At 43.7% G+C, this 14,039-nt stretch overlaps 1 protein-coding gene across 27 annotated transcripts in view; it reads right to left on the bottom strand.

Annotated features, from left to right (window-relative positions):
* Positions 1 to 10,539, bottom strand: part of MYT1L (myelin transcription factor 1 like) — a 330,562-nt gene extending 320,023 nt beyond the window's left edge. For 10 of the 27 annotated variants that reach the window (XM_083829894.1, XM_083829869.1, XM_083829893.1 and 7 more), the window contains exon 1: positions 11 to 601. Coding sequence is in view for 11 of the 27 variants with exons in the window: in XM_083829888.1 (XP_083686014.1) it covers positions 9,363 to 9,495 (133 nt within the window). In the remaining 16 variants the exon portion in view is untranslated. The other 17 variants (XM_083829861.1, XM_083829884.1, XM_083829883.1 and 14 more) reach the window with 13 other exon arrangements.
* Between the last annotated feature and the right edge of the window lie 3,500 nt (positions 10,540 to 14,039).

The raw sequence follows: 14,039 nt of genomic DNA, 5'->3' as shown, positions 1-14,039 counted from the left end.
ACATATTTACCTTGAGGGAATTGCAAAGGGAAAGCCGTAGAATTGCAAAACAAAGTAGTCCAAATGAATTAGCTACGCATGCAGTCCAAATGTACACCTTCAAGTAGGCCACAGTCTGTCAAGCAGTCGTCTCAGCACCAGCCACCCTGCCTTCCATCTTACAAGATTCACCCAGAAAACTGACAAACCTGCTCCGCGACAACAAAACTCTCCTAATGCTTTTGAACGCCCACCATTTGTTCTCCATTCATCCAATCAACTTTCCACTGCACATCTTCTCCTGCAACTGAGGCTCAGAGGCAGGATCCCTTCTCATCTGTATGCTAATTATTTTGCCACATGGACAAAAGTAATAATGCCTTCAGACAGGAAACCGACGGGCCTGAAGTCGAAGACAAGAAATTAATAAGTTGCCACCACCGAGCGCCGAAAAGAGGGGCACGCGTGCGGCTCTGCTCCTGCTGGATCAGCTGAAACCTCCATTTAATAGCAGCAGAGCGGCGGCGGAGGGCTGGAAGAAGCCGGGGCAGCGCGGCAGGCAGCGAGCACCGCTTCCCTTAGAGACCACATCCCTGCGGCAGAACGGCCTCGGTAGCGGATCTCCGACTTACCCTGCCTCCGCCCGCATCCTCTAGGCAGCGCGCCGCGCATCCATCTTCCGCTCCCGATGCGCGCCCCGAGTTGCGCGCCGCGGCCGCTCACGCCCAGCCCCCGGCGGGAGGCGGGCAGGGATGGGGTCGGGGTCAGAGACGGTCTCCGCGACCCCCCCCTCCACCCCGTGCCACCCCAAGCCGGGCTCCCCGGCGGGCCCGACCTCCAGCCGCTCTCCGCCTCGCCGGGGAGGGGGCAAAGCTAAAAATACGGCCCTGGCGCTGCTGCCGGCGTAAAATGGTGTCTCCGCTACGGAACGGTCCCCCCCCCGCCCCCCCCCGCCTCATCACCCTTCCCCCCCACCCCCCTCCCCCCCCGCCCCCGAAATCATTCGGCCTCCGACTGTATCTTTGACGGAAAATAAGGACTTAAAATAGGCATTGCCTTGCCTCTGGGGTGCCTCTCCAGGGTTCACAAGAGTTAATTCAGCCGGATCGCTGAGAGCCTCGCTTATTTTACCTGCTCACCCTGTGTTCTGCCTTTTGAAACAAAAGAAATGAACTGTCCCCAGATGACAAGATTAGCAGCCTTCCCCCATTAGCAACTTGCGCAAGCTAAACTTTGGGTGATCAACAGACCAAACGTAAACAAGGGCTCGTACACAAAAAGGGCCAGATTTGCGTGTACTTCTCCGCAGCGCTTCCTTCCCCCCCTCTCCCAGCAATTTGACGTGGATTTTGCGGCTCTTGCTCTCTCCGCTTAGCCGCGGCGGCGTTCCCAAATGCCGGGGCCGTGTCCCGCAGACAATAAGCGGGGAGAGAGAGGCACCTCGCTGCCTTGGAGCGCCGCTGCGGGGGCTGCCCGCCGCCGTGCGCCCGCCCCCGGCAGCCTCCCCGCGGGGCTCGCCCCCGGGCAGCCGGATCCCCCTCCGACGGGAGCGGATCGCCAGCGGGGAGCCTCTTCTTTTTTAACCCCGTGCCCGAAATGTCATTTCGGTAGAGGCGTGAGAGACTGCGAGCTCTAGGCGGGGGCAGCGGCACCCCCACGGGTTGGCACGGCGGCGGGGAGGGGAGGAGGGGAGCGGGGGGGGGGATGCTCGGAGCCCCCGCGGAGCCGTGCCCGCTGCCTGCCCCGGGCACAGCGCTGCCTCCCTCCGGGGAGCCCCCGGCTTGCCGCCCTCACCATCCATCCCTGCGGGCCGGCTGCCTGCCTCCCGGGAAGGGCCCTGGGCAAAGCACACACACACAGACATGTGCCCCCACCCCTCCGTCGCCCCCCTCCTCGCACACACACGCGCGCCTGCCGGTGTCGTTGCCCTCCTTACTGCCATTGTGCTGCTGCAGCCCCCTCCTCCCCGCAGCGCTCCCTCCCTCCCTCCATCCCTCCCTTCCTCCATCCCTTCCTCCCTCCCTCTCTCATCCCTCCCTCCATCCCTCCATCCCTCCCCGCCGCGGCTCGCCCTGCGCGGGGGCGCTCGGTGCGGACAGCCCCGCCGCTGCAAGGGCACCGCGGGCACAGCCCCGCTGGCCGCGGCTGAGGCGGGGGGGACTGCCCTGCCAGTCACCAGGAACACCCTCGGGCAGCCCTCGGAGGTAATCCCTGCCAAGCCCGAGCCCGCTGCCTGACGTGTGGAGGCCAGTCATGTCGGTTACTACAGAGGTTACAATTCCCTTCCCTTCTAGCCTCGCCAGAAATCACACTGCGGTCTGAAGTGAAGATCAGCCTCCACTGCACCGGCCCTTCGCAGCCCGAGCCATCACGGCAGCCCCAGAGCCGCGCTCTGATGGCAGGAGAGGGGATTTTTCGGGAAAGTTGGTCAGAGGGAATCAGAGGAGAGCCAGCCTGCTGGGGAAGGGACTAACAATAGCAGAGCCCTCACGACTTCCACGTTTTTGGTGGAAAATGCAGTGTTTCCCTCAGAAAGCAAAAAAAGGACTTACGTGTACCTTCCCCCGCCCCTCATCTCCACCTCGCTCTTTTTTTTTTTTTCTCTCCTTTTTTTTTTTTTTTCTTTCCCCTGTTAATTTTTCTCTGTCATCTCTGATTACATCTCCCGTCCTCGCAGGACTCCCCCGAGGCCGAGGCGTGGAGGCCCGGGAGCAGCGCCCGGCTGGGCCGCAGGTGCGGGCAGGGAGCGCGGAGAAGGCTGCGCAGAGCAGGGCTGCAAGGAGAAAAGCCTCCTCCTCGTACCGGGGAAACGGAGCTACCATGTTTGGTTTCTAGCGAGTGCATGTCATTTTGTTCTTTTTCACCCATACCAGCGCAGGCTGAGAAGCAGGCACACACCTGGTGGTCAAAGGGCCCCTTTGTATGTGTATAGGGGTATCTGTACACCTACAGATGAACCTGATCATTTTCTAACATACGATTTACGGCAGAATCTTTGAATAACTGTATTCTTGTTTCAAAAATCAAGGCTCGTCTTTTCCCCCACGAGCTAACCACCTTATGTTAGATGCTGGCTAGCCTTAATAGGATTGTGAAGATAACTGTGTGGCACGCATATCATGGCAGGTGTTTTCAAACTTTTTAAACGGCTTTGAGGAGATTTAGCTGGAAAAAATGTATCTTATAATGTTGTCCAACCTTCTGGATGACACAAAGAAATAGCCAGAAGCTTGTCTCACTAAAGACAAGAACAATGCTTGCTTTAAATGGGCAGAATGTATATAACCCCTGTGCTGGTGATAGAGATTTAAAGGGAGGGGGGGATGTATAAATTAGAAACATTTACAAAAAGATCAGTGTGAAAAATAATTTTGGGAGACTGGTGATTCATTGGTCTAATTATCCTCCATAAGACGTTAGGGTATGGGTTTAATGTTGTGGGATGGATTCTCCCTCCCCCAGCCTGTGTCTCGTCAACGCGCATTATCCATGGGGAAAAGGAGATGCAGGTCATGTTTAAGCAGTGTTAATGAGAGCACAATATTTTTCCTGAAGGTTAAGTTAGCCAGGTTAGCAAATTTCACGTAAGGTATGCTTGAAAAGCCTTCATTTTCTTTTACTTTCTCACTGGTAGCAGTTTCTAATGAGACTTGGAACATTAGACAAACACAGAAAGCATAATTCAAGCATCAGACGAACCCACTACTGTCAATAAGGCAGTACAATTTCAGCTTGACAGGAGCATTACAAGAATATACCCGCTAACGAACAGCCATAATTGGCCTGCATATTGTGGCTGTCACTGTTAAAACCTGTTCCTATACAGTCCTTTCTTATACATCCTTGAAACGTATAGTTCTGTAAAGCAGTTAAAGAGACAATACATTAGTCACCGGGCTTTTGATTTGGGGTGAGAAAGAAAAGGGAAGAAAGGGAAATGAAAAGGAAATAGGAAATCTTATTAAGAATATGGTATCAGTAACTGAAAAACTACATGAAAGTCAAATGTATAGTAAAGCAAGCAACAGCCTTTTTCAGTTTTGGTGCACTTTATCAGTTTTGGATGCAAATATTATTTATCCATAAATTTCAATGGCTGCAGAGGATTCACTGACATTAACTATACTTAAATCTTTTTAAATGTAGTGTGTTCTTTAATAGGTTCCACCTTTTCCTCAGCAAGAGACTTTGTCATGAAAAGTATTCTTAATTCAGGGATTTGCAGGAGTTCACTGCGTGTCCTGGCAAATCCTTCATGCAATAGAGTTTAATGTGTGGCTTCAGTTTCCAGTACAGGGTCATGTTCATAAAGAATACAAATGAAAGAGAAGATATTAGGGAAAAAAAAAAAAAAGTTACTGCGCATGTGCAGTTGGCAGTTATTAAATGATAACAATGTAACTTCTAGATAATGAAAGTCAAAATACCAAAAAGGGCAGAGCAGATCATGCCCTAATGCTGTGTAAAGTACCTTACTTTGAAGAAGTTGTTCCTATTCTGATTTAAAACTGTCTAACCTACAAACTTGAATATTAAATTCTGCTGCAACCAAAGACTGCAAAACTCATTTATATGTACAATGAAACCTTAAAAAGATCTCCCAGATCAAGTTTCAATCAATAAAATGCTTACTATTTTCCAACTCTGGAAAAAACTTGCAGTGCAGACAGAAGAAAGATCTCAGGCACAACAGTGCTTGCGAGGGCAAATGTAGTTTTGAGGTGGTAAGCTAGACGCATTGTTTACTTGTGCCAAAAGAAGAGAAATGAAAGGATTTAGCTCAAGCAAGCACTCTTTTTTATTTTTATTTTTATTTTATTTTTTTCTAAGAAGAAGGATTGGGGCTAAGTATGGCAACAAGCTGTAGTGTCCCTCACGTTTTTCGAGTTAAATTGCATGGCTGCAAGGGAGTAGCATTTAAACTACGCTGCCCCGTGGATCTGTCAGAGAAAGTAAAATAAAAAAAAAAAAAAAAGACTGGAAAGCAGAGCCACGTTCACACCGCCCGGTTAGGGGGCCCGGAACCGCCCCCCGGCTGCCCGGCGAGCGGAGGCCGGCCGGGCCGGTGGCGGCGGACAGCTCCCGGTGCTGAACCGAGCGGGGGGCGCCCGGGAAACACCGCGGCCAAACGGGAGGAGGTGGCGAGCGAGCAGCACTGCCCGCAGAACAATGGCAGCCAGCTCCAAATCCCGCTCTAATCACATTAATGAGATTAATCAGTGAATTAGCGGCAGTCAAATGTCAGGGTGGCGGGGAGGAATCCAACCAAGCTTGGTAATTAACTTTTGGGGGCAGGGGGAGAGAAATGGCTGTGGTATCTGTTAGGCTTTTTTTCAGAAGTTTGCCGATTTTTTATTCGCAAGGCTTTGGGAGATGCTAACAATCCAAGTGAAGGGGGGAGGAGGGGAGAAGACGGAGACCTCAACCTTTGCATGCTAGAAGGCAGCCTGCTAATACACGGTGTCTTATTACTTCCAGCTGAAGTCCACTGAGGAAACTAGTACCATTTCAAACAAACCACCCCAACTGCCAGAGCTGCACTGTGCTGAACTTTGAGCGTGAAATTAGTTTTGTAATCCAACTTCCACTGCAAATTCCAACAGGCATGATAAATATGGCTGATGCCAAAAGGAGTATTAAACATTATTACTTTAAAAATATCTGCAGGAAAGATACTCTGTCTGAAATCGGAGGGATAAGGAAAAAAAAAAATCCTTTAAACAACTATCAGCAAGAGATTATCATGACAAATTAATGCTAGGTCTGTTGCAGAGCATTTTCTAAAAGAAAAAAAAATGACAATTTTTAATCAAGCAATTTAGAATAAGTTACTTAATGTAGGCAAGTCAGACACTTGGTCTCTTTCTGACCTCAATAAAAGTGAAACTTCTTTCCACCTGAAATTCAGCACCCACAACCATTTCTCTGTTGTAAGCACAAAATATGAAAAAGATTCACTTTTTTTTTTAAAAAAAAGAAATTTTGTAAAGAGATTGTAAATAAAACCCAAATGCATTTATTTGCAATAAAAATAGGTTTATCTCCTTTCCTATCTTTAAAAGGAGCATTGTCAACCATGCAAAACACTTACAATGTAAAAACTCTAGTTATGCACACATTACTTCTGCAGAAAACAAATAAACGTGTATATATTTAAACCTTTTTTGCTACATGAAGCTGTGTAGCTTGTTCAGTACACAGAAAGCAATGGCATGTTTCTGTTCCATTAAGTTTAATCTTTTTTAGTGATAAATGAAGCAAACCTGTGTAACATCTCTTCTATAAGAGGATAATAAGTCATTTCTTTTTTACTAACTAATATAATTCATTTTCTGTTATACTCTTCAGTTAGTATTTAGAACTAAATTAATACCATTAACAAATTCAAACTAAATTTACATGGACTACAGTCATACTTATCTGAACTATTTTAAAATTGAAGTATAGACTATGACATTCTCAGAGGGTTAACTGAATTAACCATCCCTTATTTACAGAGCTGATTCTGTTTATGAAAAGGAAAAATTATTACAGATACAAGACATTTGAAATAGTGTTCTTTAAAAATGCTACTCTTGTACGAGTGTTCCCCTCTGAAGTACAAATCCACTGTTTTCAAATGTCATTTTAGTGTAAAAACATAGTATCTAATAATCCTTTATTTAATTGTATTTGGCTGTCAGGAGACTTGAGCTTTCCAATCTGTGAAGTTTTTGTCTCAGGTTCTCCATATCAAACAAGTACCGTCCAACATGCAGCAAGTTTATATAAACAACAACATGCTTAATGCATGCAACGTTATGCGTTCGTATTGTAAACAATCACTTTAGGATTTTTTTAAGCTATTCTACAGCCCAATATAGTTTCGGCTGCACAGCAGTATTGTCAGAAGAACTTGAAAAGAGCAAACAATGGACATTTAAGTACAAGCTACATAACGACTGCAAAAATCACAATAATCTTTCCAGTTAGCTACAAGAATCAACCCCCACCCTGCATAAAACACATCCCACACCTGCATCATTAACCATTTACAAGTTAAACATAAGAAAGACATTTCAGCATGGTTAAGAAACACCCTGGCTTACTACAACTTTGAAAGGATGAGGAGTAAGAAGCATACCACAGAGACCCAGAAAAGGCTGCTTTTTTCTTCATTGAACACTGAAAAGATACCCCATGTTCCAGGGAATTCAAAAAATATATATATATTAAAATACACCCACCAACACTGAGTAAAAAAATCAGGGGGGCTTCAAGAAGACTGCAGGGAAAAAGCTCTCACTCTCTTTAGTGTGCAGAAGCTTAGGGGGAAAAAAATGTCGCCCTGGCAGGAATGACAAATGCAGTAGGATAGGCTAGCAGGCCTGAGGGATCTGTTTTACTTCCACATACATCCTCTAATGCACGCACTCCCACTCATCCTCTCGAGATGCCTTTTTTTTTTCCTCCACTTTTTTTTTTTTTTTTCACCAGCTCCAAATCCCCGGCATATGACCTTCTGTTAAATAGATAAAAAAAAATTTGCTTATCAGTCATGCAAATGAGGCTGAATTCATTTTCCACAACAGATGGCCTCATAGATAATGATGATGGAAGAGAGAAAATTGAATGTCTCTCACAAGGTGGTCATGGCAACCGAGAGCAGAATAATATCAATAATAAGCTCACTGCATAATAAGGTTGTCAATCCCACAAATCAAAGTCTCCAGCTAAATCAGGTATCCCACCCCCAGCTAGTTATCAGGTAAATAGAGAAATAGAGAGCGTCCTTTTTCTTTTTAAACGAGGAGTTGTGAAAAAAATGGTAGCTGCAGCGATTCCAGAGCGCAAAGGGAAGGAAGGAGCAGAAGAGATTTTTCTCTGCTAATTGTGTTTTATTTAATTATTTGGGGGGGGGGGAGGGGGGGGAAGACGGTGCGGGAGGAGGACAGGATGGAGTTTGGGGTTTTTCCTTCTTTTATTTTTATTATTCCCATAGAGGTTTCATTTGTCTGGGGAGGGGTGGGTGTTTTGGTTTGTTTTTTTAACAGCGAGGCTGGTATTTTGAACTCGATCTGCTGCCGAAGCCTGTCTCCCCTCCCTGCGTCTGATCTGGAGTGCTGCATTGATGCAATAGCAGCTCGCCTCAGGCTTCCACCTTGGCTCCCAGGGGGCCATCCCGCAAAATGAATCAGCAGCCATCCTGAGCAGACTGATTAAAATGAAAATGGCAAGGCACATGTCTGGGCGGAACTAGAGCTGAGCTGCACTGCCTGTCTGGCAAGCATGCTCAATATAGCTTTTGCTAATAATGGCTTACCGCCTTTCGTTTTTTTAAAGGTATTACCGTCGCCCCTTCCCCCACTCCCTAAACAGATAACAGTGCTGGGGGGTTTTCCCCCCTTAATTGTGTACTGCTCACTGTTATAGTTTGCCAGAATGGCATACAGCGATTGTGAAAAGACACTTTCTTTGCAGGGATTTTCTTCGCAGATGTGCTGAAATACGAAGACAACACATTAACATGCAGCTATAAATTATTCCCAGATATTAGCTGGGAAAGAAACCTCAGAGGAAGAGGAAAGCTCAGTCACTACCATAAACATCATTTTTCCCTGTTTTTACACCTCAGCTTGCAATGGCACCTTGTGCATTATGCATCACGAGAAAAATGACTGTCAGTAAATGCAGAGCAACTTCCTGGAGCTCTCTGTGCACTACATTTGACAGACTCCGAGCAGAATTTCTACCCCCCAACCACCTCCCGCAGATAACAGGGTGCACAGAGAAAGAGCAATTTAAAGCGGGCATCTCCTGCAGTCCTTCAATGAAACAGAAACATTTTGCAGACAGCTTCGGTGTGCAAAGCACAGCAGCAAGAAAACATCGATCCAAGCATGCACTGGATCTGAAACCTCGGCAGACTGCTGTTATTTGAGGTGCAGGGATTGCTCTGACTGGTTTTTGTTCTTCTCTCTCCCCCCCCCCCCCCTTTCCCCCCTTTCTTTCTTTTTAAGAAAACAGCGCAGTGGCACATCTCTGGAAACAGCCATGTATGTGCTGTACATATGCGCAGACAACCCGATGTGCCTTCCATTAATTCCTGTTTTTAAGTCATCCTGGGATTTTTTTCCCCTGCCTTTTTCTCTCTCCCCCCCGCCTCCTTCCCCACGCTCCAGCCCTGTTACTGCAGTGTGAACCAGAAATCAATAGGGCTGCTCTAATGGAGGTTCCAGCTGCAGTTGGCTGTGCAGGCACACGCTCGCACACACACACACACACACAGACACTGACGTCTGTGCAGCTTTCTCAGCCGATTGGGCACCACATCGGATGTTCTGTGGAGCAAAGAATAGGAATCATTTACAGTCTGCTAAAAAAAAAAAAAAAAAAAATGGTACCTTGCATTTCCCTGTCTCCAAGAGAGCCAGGCTGAGCTCGCCATACAGTCTGGCTGCAGTGCGTGAGCGAGAACACCTCTCTAGGGTATGTGCAGTCACTGCAGGGTAAAAGATGACACCCCGAGATTACCATATAAACCACTGTGACACGGAAGCCTGCAATTCATGTGGGATATTTTCATAAGGTTAAAAATTCATATCATAAAAGACAAGAATGTGAACCTAGGAAAACAGACATGAAAAATCAAAGTGGTTTAATTGATAGATTAATAGAGCTCTTGTGTCCTTTGATGTGTTTGCAAGTATTTCTGAGCTCTGAAGAGTACTTTAATGAAAGCTTTATTTGTAAAGGCTTTGTTAGAAATTACGCACTGCAAATTTAATATTTCATTGTAAGTTGCCTGCTTGCTTCCCTTTCCTTCAATAGAAAAATATTTAATTTGTTAAAGATTAGCTTCAAGCTTAATTTCTTACAGTCTTTAAGTAATATTTCTGTGTTCAAGTGTAAATCTATTCATTGTTACTAAAATATGTTTGAGTTTTTTCCCTTTTAACCAATAAAAAACAGGCTATGTTGGTTACCTGACGTTGTAGCTGTTTATCTCTGAAACAAGAAACAACCGTGTTGGTGAATGTTTTAAAAAAAATCTAATTCTTTGCTCCCAAGATAAGGTATTCCTGGGATCTGCAGCACTGCAGAACACCTCCCCCACCGCCCTGTCAATGTATTTCAGCTTTAGTATATTGACAGCAACTGCCCCAGCCTGAGTCTGGCTCCAGTGAAGCATTTATATTCCTTCCACTCAGCCCTGTGTGTCTTTGCAGGGCTCAGGATGCCAACCCAGGACCAGCTCTGGAGAAATAAAGTCTGGGAAAATGAATGAATCATAAAGCCATATTGCACAACAGAGTCATATCCCAGCCTGTGTTCTACACTTCATTCTTATGCAAGCTTTAAAAAAAATGTGGTTTAAGCCCTAAAAATTATGGCATATGTCAGGCTACTAAGTAATGGATCGTAGGACACCATCGAACAAAAGGGGCCAGGAAGCACAGAAGTCCACCTCTCATCAACATCAGCAATTACACCATCACAGTAACCCCTCCCCAAATATTTATCTAATCTCTGCTTTAATTATTTATACTAGTTGCTTTTTTCTGCTGTCCTTGGCAGTTTGGAGCACAAATTAACTGTTCTCTGTTTCTCTGTGTGGAGACATTCTGCCTAGGGTTTTTTCCTTTCCTCCTGTCCAACTCTTATTAAATTTTAACCCCTTTTCTACTGGACAGAAAGCTTCGGCTGTGCAATTTTGTAATCACAGTCCATTTAAAACATCTATGCTTTCAAAGGATAGCAGATATATTTCCCAGCCTTGCAGCAGACTGCTTACCAGGCTGGTAAACATAGCATGATAGGAAAAAGTTAAAACATACAATGCTACTATTGTCCTGGAATATGAAATTAGAATCTGAACTCTAACCTATATGCCAAAATGTGTTTCTTTTGTATTATTTTTAGAAAACAAGCAGTTTTCCACATAATGAATCTATTAAGGTGCTATTGCTTGGCTCACATTGTATTTATTAACAGTGAAAATGAACAGCGGCAAATGCCCAGAGAAAGAGAGCACTTATAGTACAACTAATCCTTTCATTCTCTAATCTTTCCTATCTTTTCCTAATACTGAAATTTAGCATGCTTAGAAACACCAGCCCAAGGCATTATGATAGCCACTAAGCCTGAGCACTTACTGAGTACACGTAACTACTTCTACCATCTGTAGTTGAGCAACCTTCTGATATGAACAGTTGGCTCTTGTGAAATCTCCAGTAGGAAAGGATGCTGGACATCATGGGCTAATGGGTTAACTAAACTATTTGTAGGATTAACCCCAAAAGATGGTGCTAACAAAGTGTTTAGCAGATACTGGATGTTCCAGTAGGTAAATCCATGCCTCAACATCCCTAAGTGTTTCTGAAAAACAGTTCTTGCCAGTCTATGAAGGCCAGTTCCCTGATAATCTCTGACATCTTCCCAACTTTGTGGCTTTTGTTAAAGCAATAGGTTAGTATTGATCATAAAATATTCAGTAAGGGGGTGTAAAGATCACTTTGATGAAACTCAAAAGAACATCTTGCAACTGTTGCTCCAGCACCACAAAGGGACATGGTGGAAAGTATACCTTAATAAGAAGAAGTGGGCTTCACCAGACAACTCAGACAACATAATCCTGGTAAGGCTCAGAGGAAAGGAAATTATTTTATTTCAAGCAGACCTTGTCTCAGTCATAAGGTTATACACAAGATATTGCACACTGTGCCCAAGTTAGTAATTTATGCACAAATAGGGCATAAGTTTTCTTCAGTACCTGTAAAGTGGTTGTACTCTATTTTGTTCTCACAGCTATAAAGTTTTTATACTGAACCTGTCCAGTGTCTGGTCCCCATGAACCATTGAGAAAAAGAATGCGCATGTTTCCATCCATATATGCAGAAATTCCCTAAGATATTGAATAACCGCTTGCTGCTAGACCCCAAGCATAATTTTCTTCAATACATTGTCCAAAACATCAACAGCCATCACAAATGAGAGAAGAAATCACGGGAATCAAATATGCAGTCTTAGATGAAACGTCAGTGACTCCTTATAAACAGGCTAACCCACTTGGTTACCCTGCCCAAGCATTCTTCATTTAGAGCCATACATATGAGGGAACCATTTTACTGTCTTGGGCAATATGAACACTTAACATTATTTTGGAGAAAAAGTACCTAAAATAGTAGGCATCTTACAGATGACAGCTTCAGAATATTCATATTGCAGCTTTCATGTGAATATGGAAGCTATACTTCTGATATAGAGCAAAAGATTCTGACTAAATAGTATTTTCATCAATGTTGCTAGCCTCAGATGCTCAAAATTACTGATCATGTCCTCTAAGTGTACCCATGCAGGCACATAGATTTGCAAGCAAATTCAGCCCATGTTCCAAGCTGGCAGAATGTGAATTGTATTGTAGAAGGTAGTCAGATATAGTCAAGTTAATAAAAGGCCTGCCAGCTAGAAGAATTGTTTGAGTGAGCTGATGACTATGTGCGTGCAGGATAGACACACTTCTAGTCACAGTAGATACTGAAACTGCAAAATACTAATAAACTTGAAGCTGAAGAAAAAGAAACTGATTATGAAAATGGGATAAAAATTGCAGTTCTGAATAACATGCTTTCATGGTTTTTTTGTTTGTTTGTTTTTTTCCCCATTGTCTTCAGCAGGGAGGAGGAGCCAGCCCACAGAGCTGTTAACAAATTGAAGAATTCAGCAAAAAGACAATAAAAACAATTAAGGAACTGTAGGGAACAAGTTATGGGAAAAGCTTAAAAACCAAACACATAGAGTGCAGATATGAACTTAAGGAAGTAAAGATACCTCAAGGATAATGGAAGATCCAAAACAATAAAAAGGGGAGGAAAAAAAATGCTGAGGTAACCAAAAGGGATACTTCATATATATATATGAGGAGACAAGTTTAGTTGAAATGATCAAATTCAGTAAATGTTAAGGAGGCCTTGAACGCTCTGATAGCATTCTTGGGAGAACAGTGCAAAGAAGTAAAAGTCTTTTACAACTGGACCAAACAAAGCCCTGGAAATTATACTATGGGGAACAATACGAAAATGGCTGGGGAGTGGTTTAAACAATGCAGTAGGTCTTTTCAGCTTCTAATTTTAATGATTCCTAGTTATTATTAATTGCTATCCCTATTTAAGTGATAGTCCCCATTGTAAGATCTTTTGACTAAATAAGAACACATAAAGGGAATTAGAAATCTCAAATGGAGAAAGGATGATAAACAAAGCTCCTTATAGAATGTTCAGAATTTTTCTAGTTTAAAAGTGAAAATAAAAAAGAAAACACATAAACTTAGCAGAAAGTAATTTGCTTCATTATTTTGCAAATTACAAGCTTGAGGCTTTCACAGTTCTTTGAAAGCATACAGTCCAAGGTGCATGTTAAATATATGGGAGACCATTTCACAGGCATGGACAAAACATTAGTGCAGTTTTAATTTGAAAAAGCTGTTACATGTATGTCAGACTTGCATGTTTTGCTTTTCCCAGTGATGACTTGAGCACAAAAACACACGCTTAAATTCTTTCCTGAGTCTTGGACTAAGTTTCTATTGTCACTAATACTTCACCAAGCAAATAATTCTATACTGATGAAAAGTCCTGCTGTCTGTACACACATATATATATGTATTACTAATTTGTATTGCTGCAGTAGTTCAAAGCTTAACCAAAAACTTGAGAAATGCTATAAAATTACAAGTGAAAAAACATGATTTAAAGTTCTAAACGTCTTTAAGGAAGATGACCAGTTAAATACAGGATAGCTAAAGGTATGTTTCTGGCAGAATTCATAGACAACTCTGAGATTAAAATTTATTTTACTGTTTCTACTATCCTAAGTTTTTCATATCACGCTTTTTCAAAGACATGATTTAGGACAACAGACCTCCACCAATAAGTATGTCTTCTACAGGGTTGTGAGGAAATTAAGGGAGAAATAGCAGACTAGAACAGGGTGGGCTATAAAATGGGTATCATAGCAAAAAAGTGGCAAAGGAATCGCAGAAATTATATACAGCAGGAGAGAATTCCAACAAGTTGTTTGTA

The sequence above is a fragment of the Anser anser genome (genome assembly GCF_964211835.1).
Source record: "Anser anser genome assembly, chromosome: 3".
NCBI classification, from domain to species: domain Eukaryota; kingdom Metazoa; phylum Chordata; class Aves; order Anseriformes; family Anatidae; genus Anser; species Anser anser.
The sequence above is the reverse complement of the archived record's forward strand: the minus strand, read 5'-3'. Positions and strand labels throughout refer to the sequence as shown.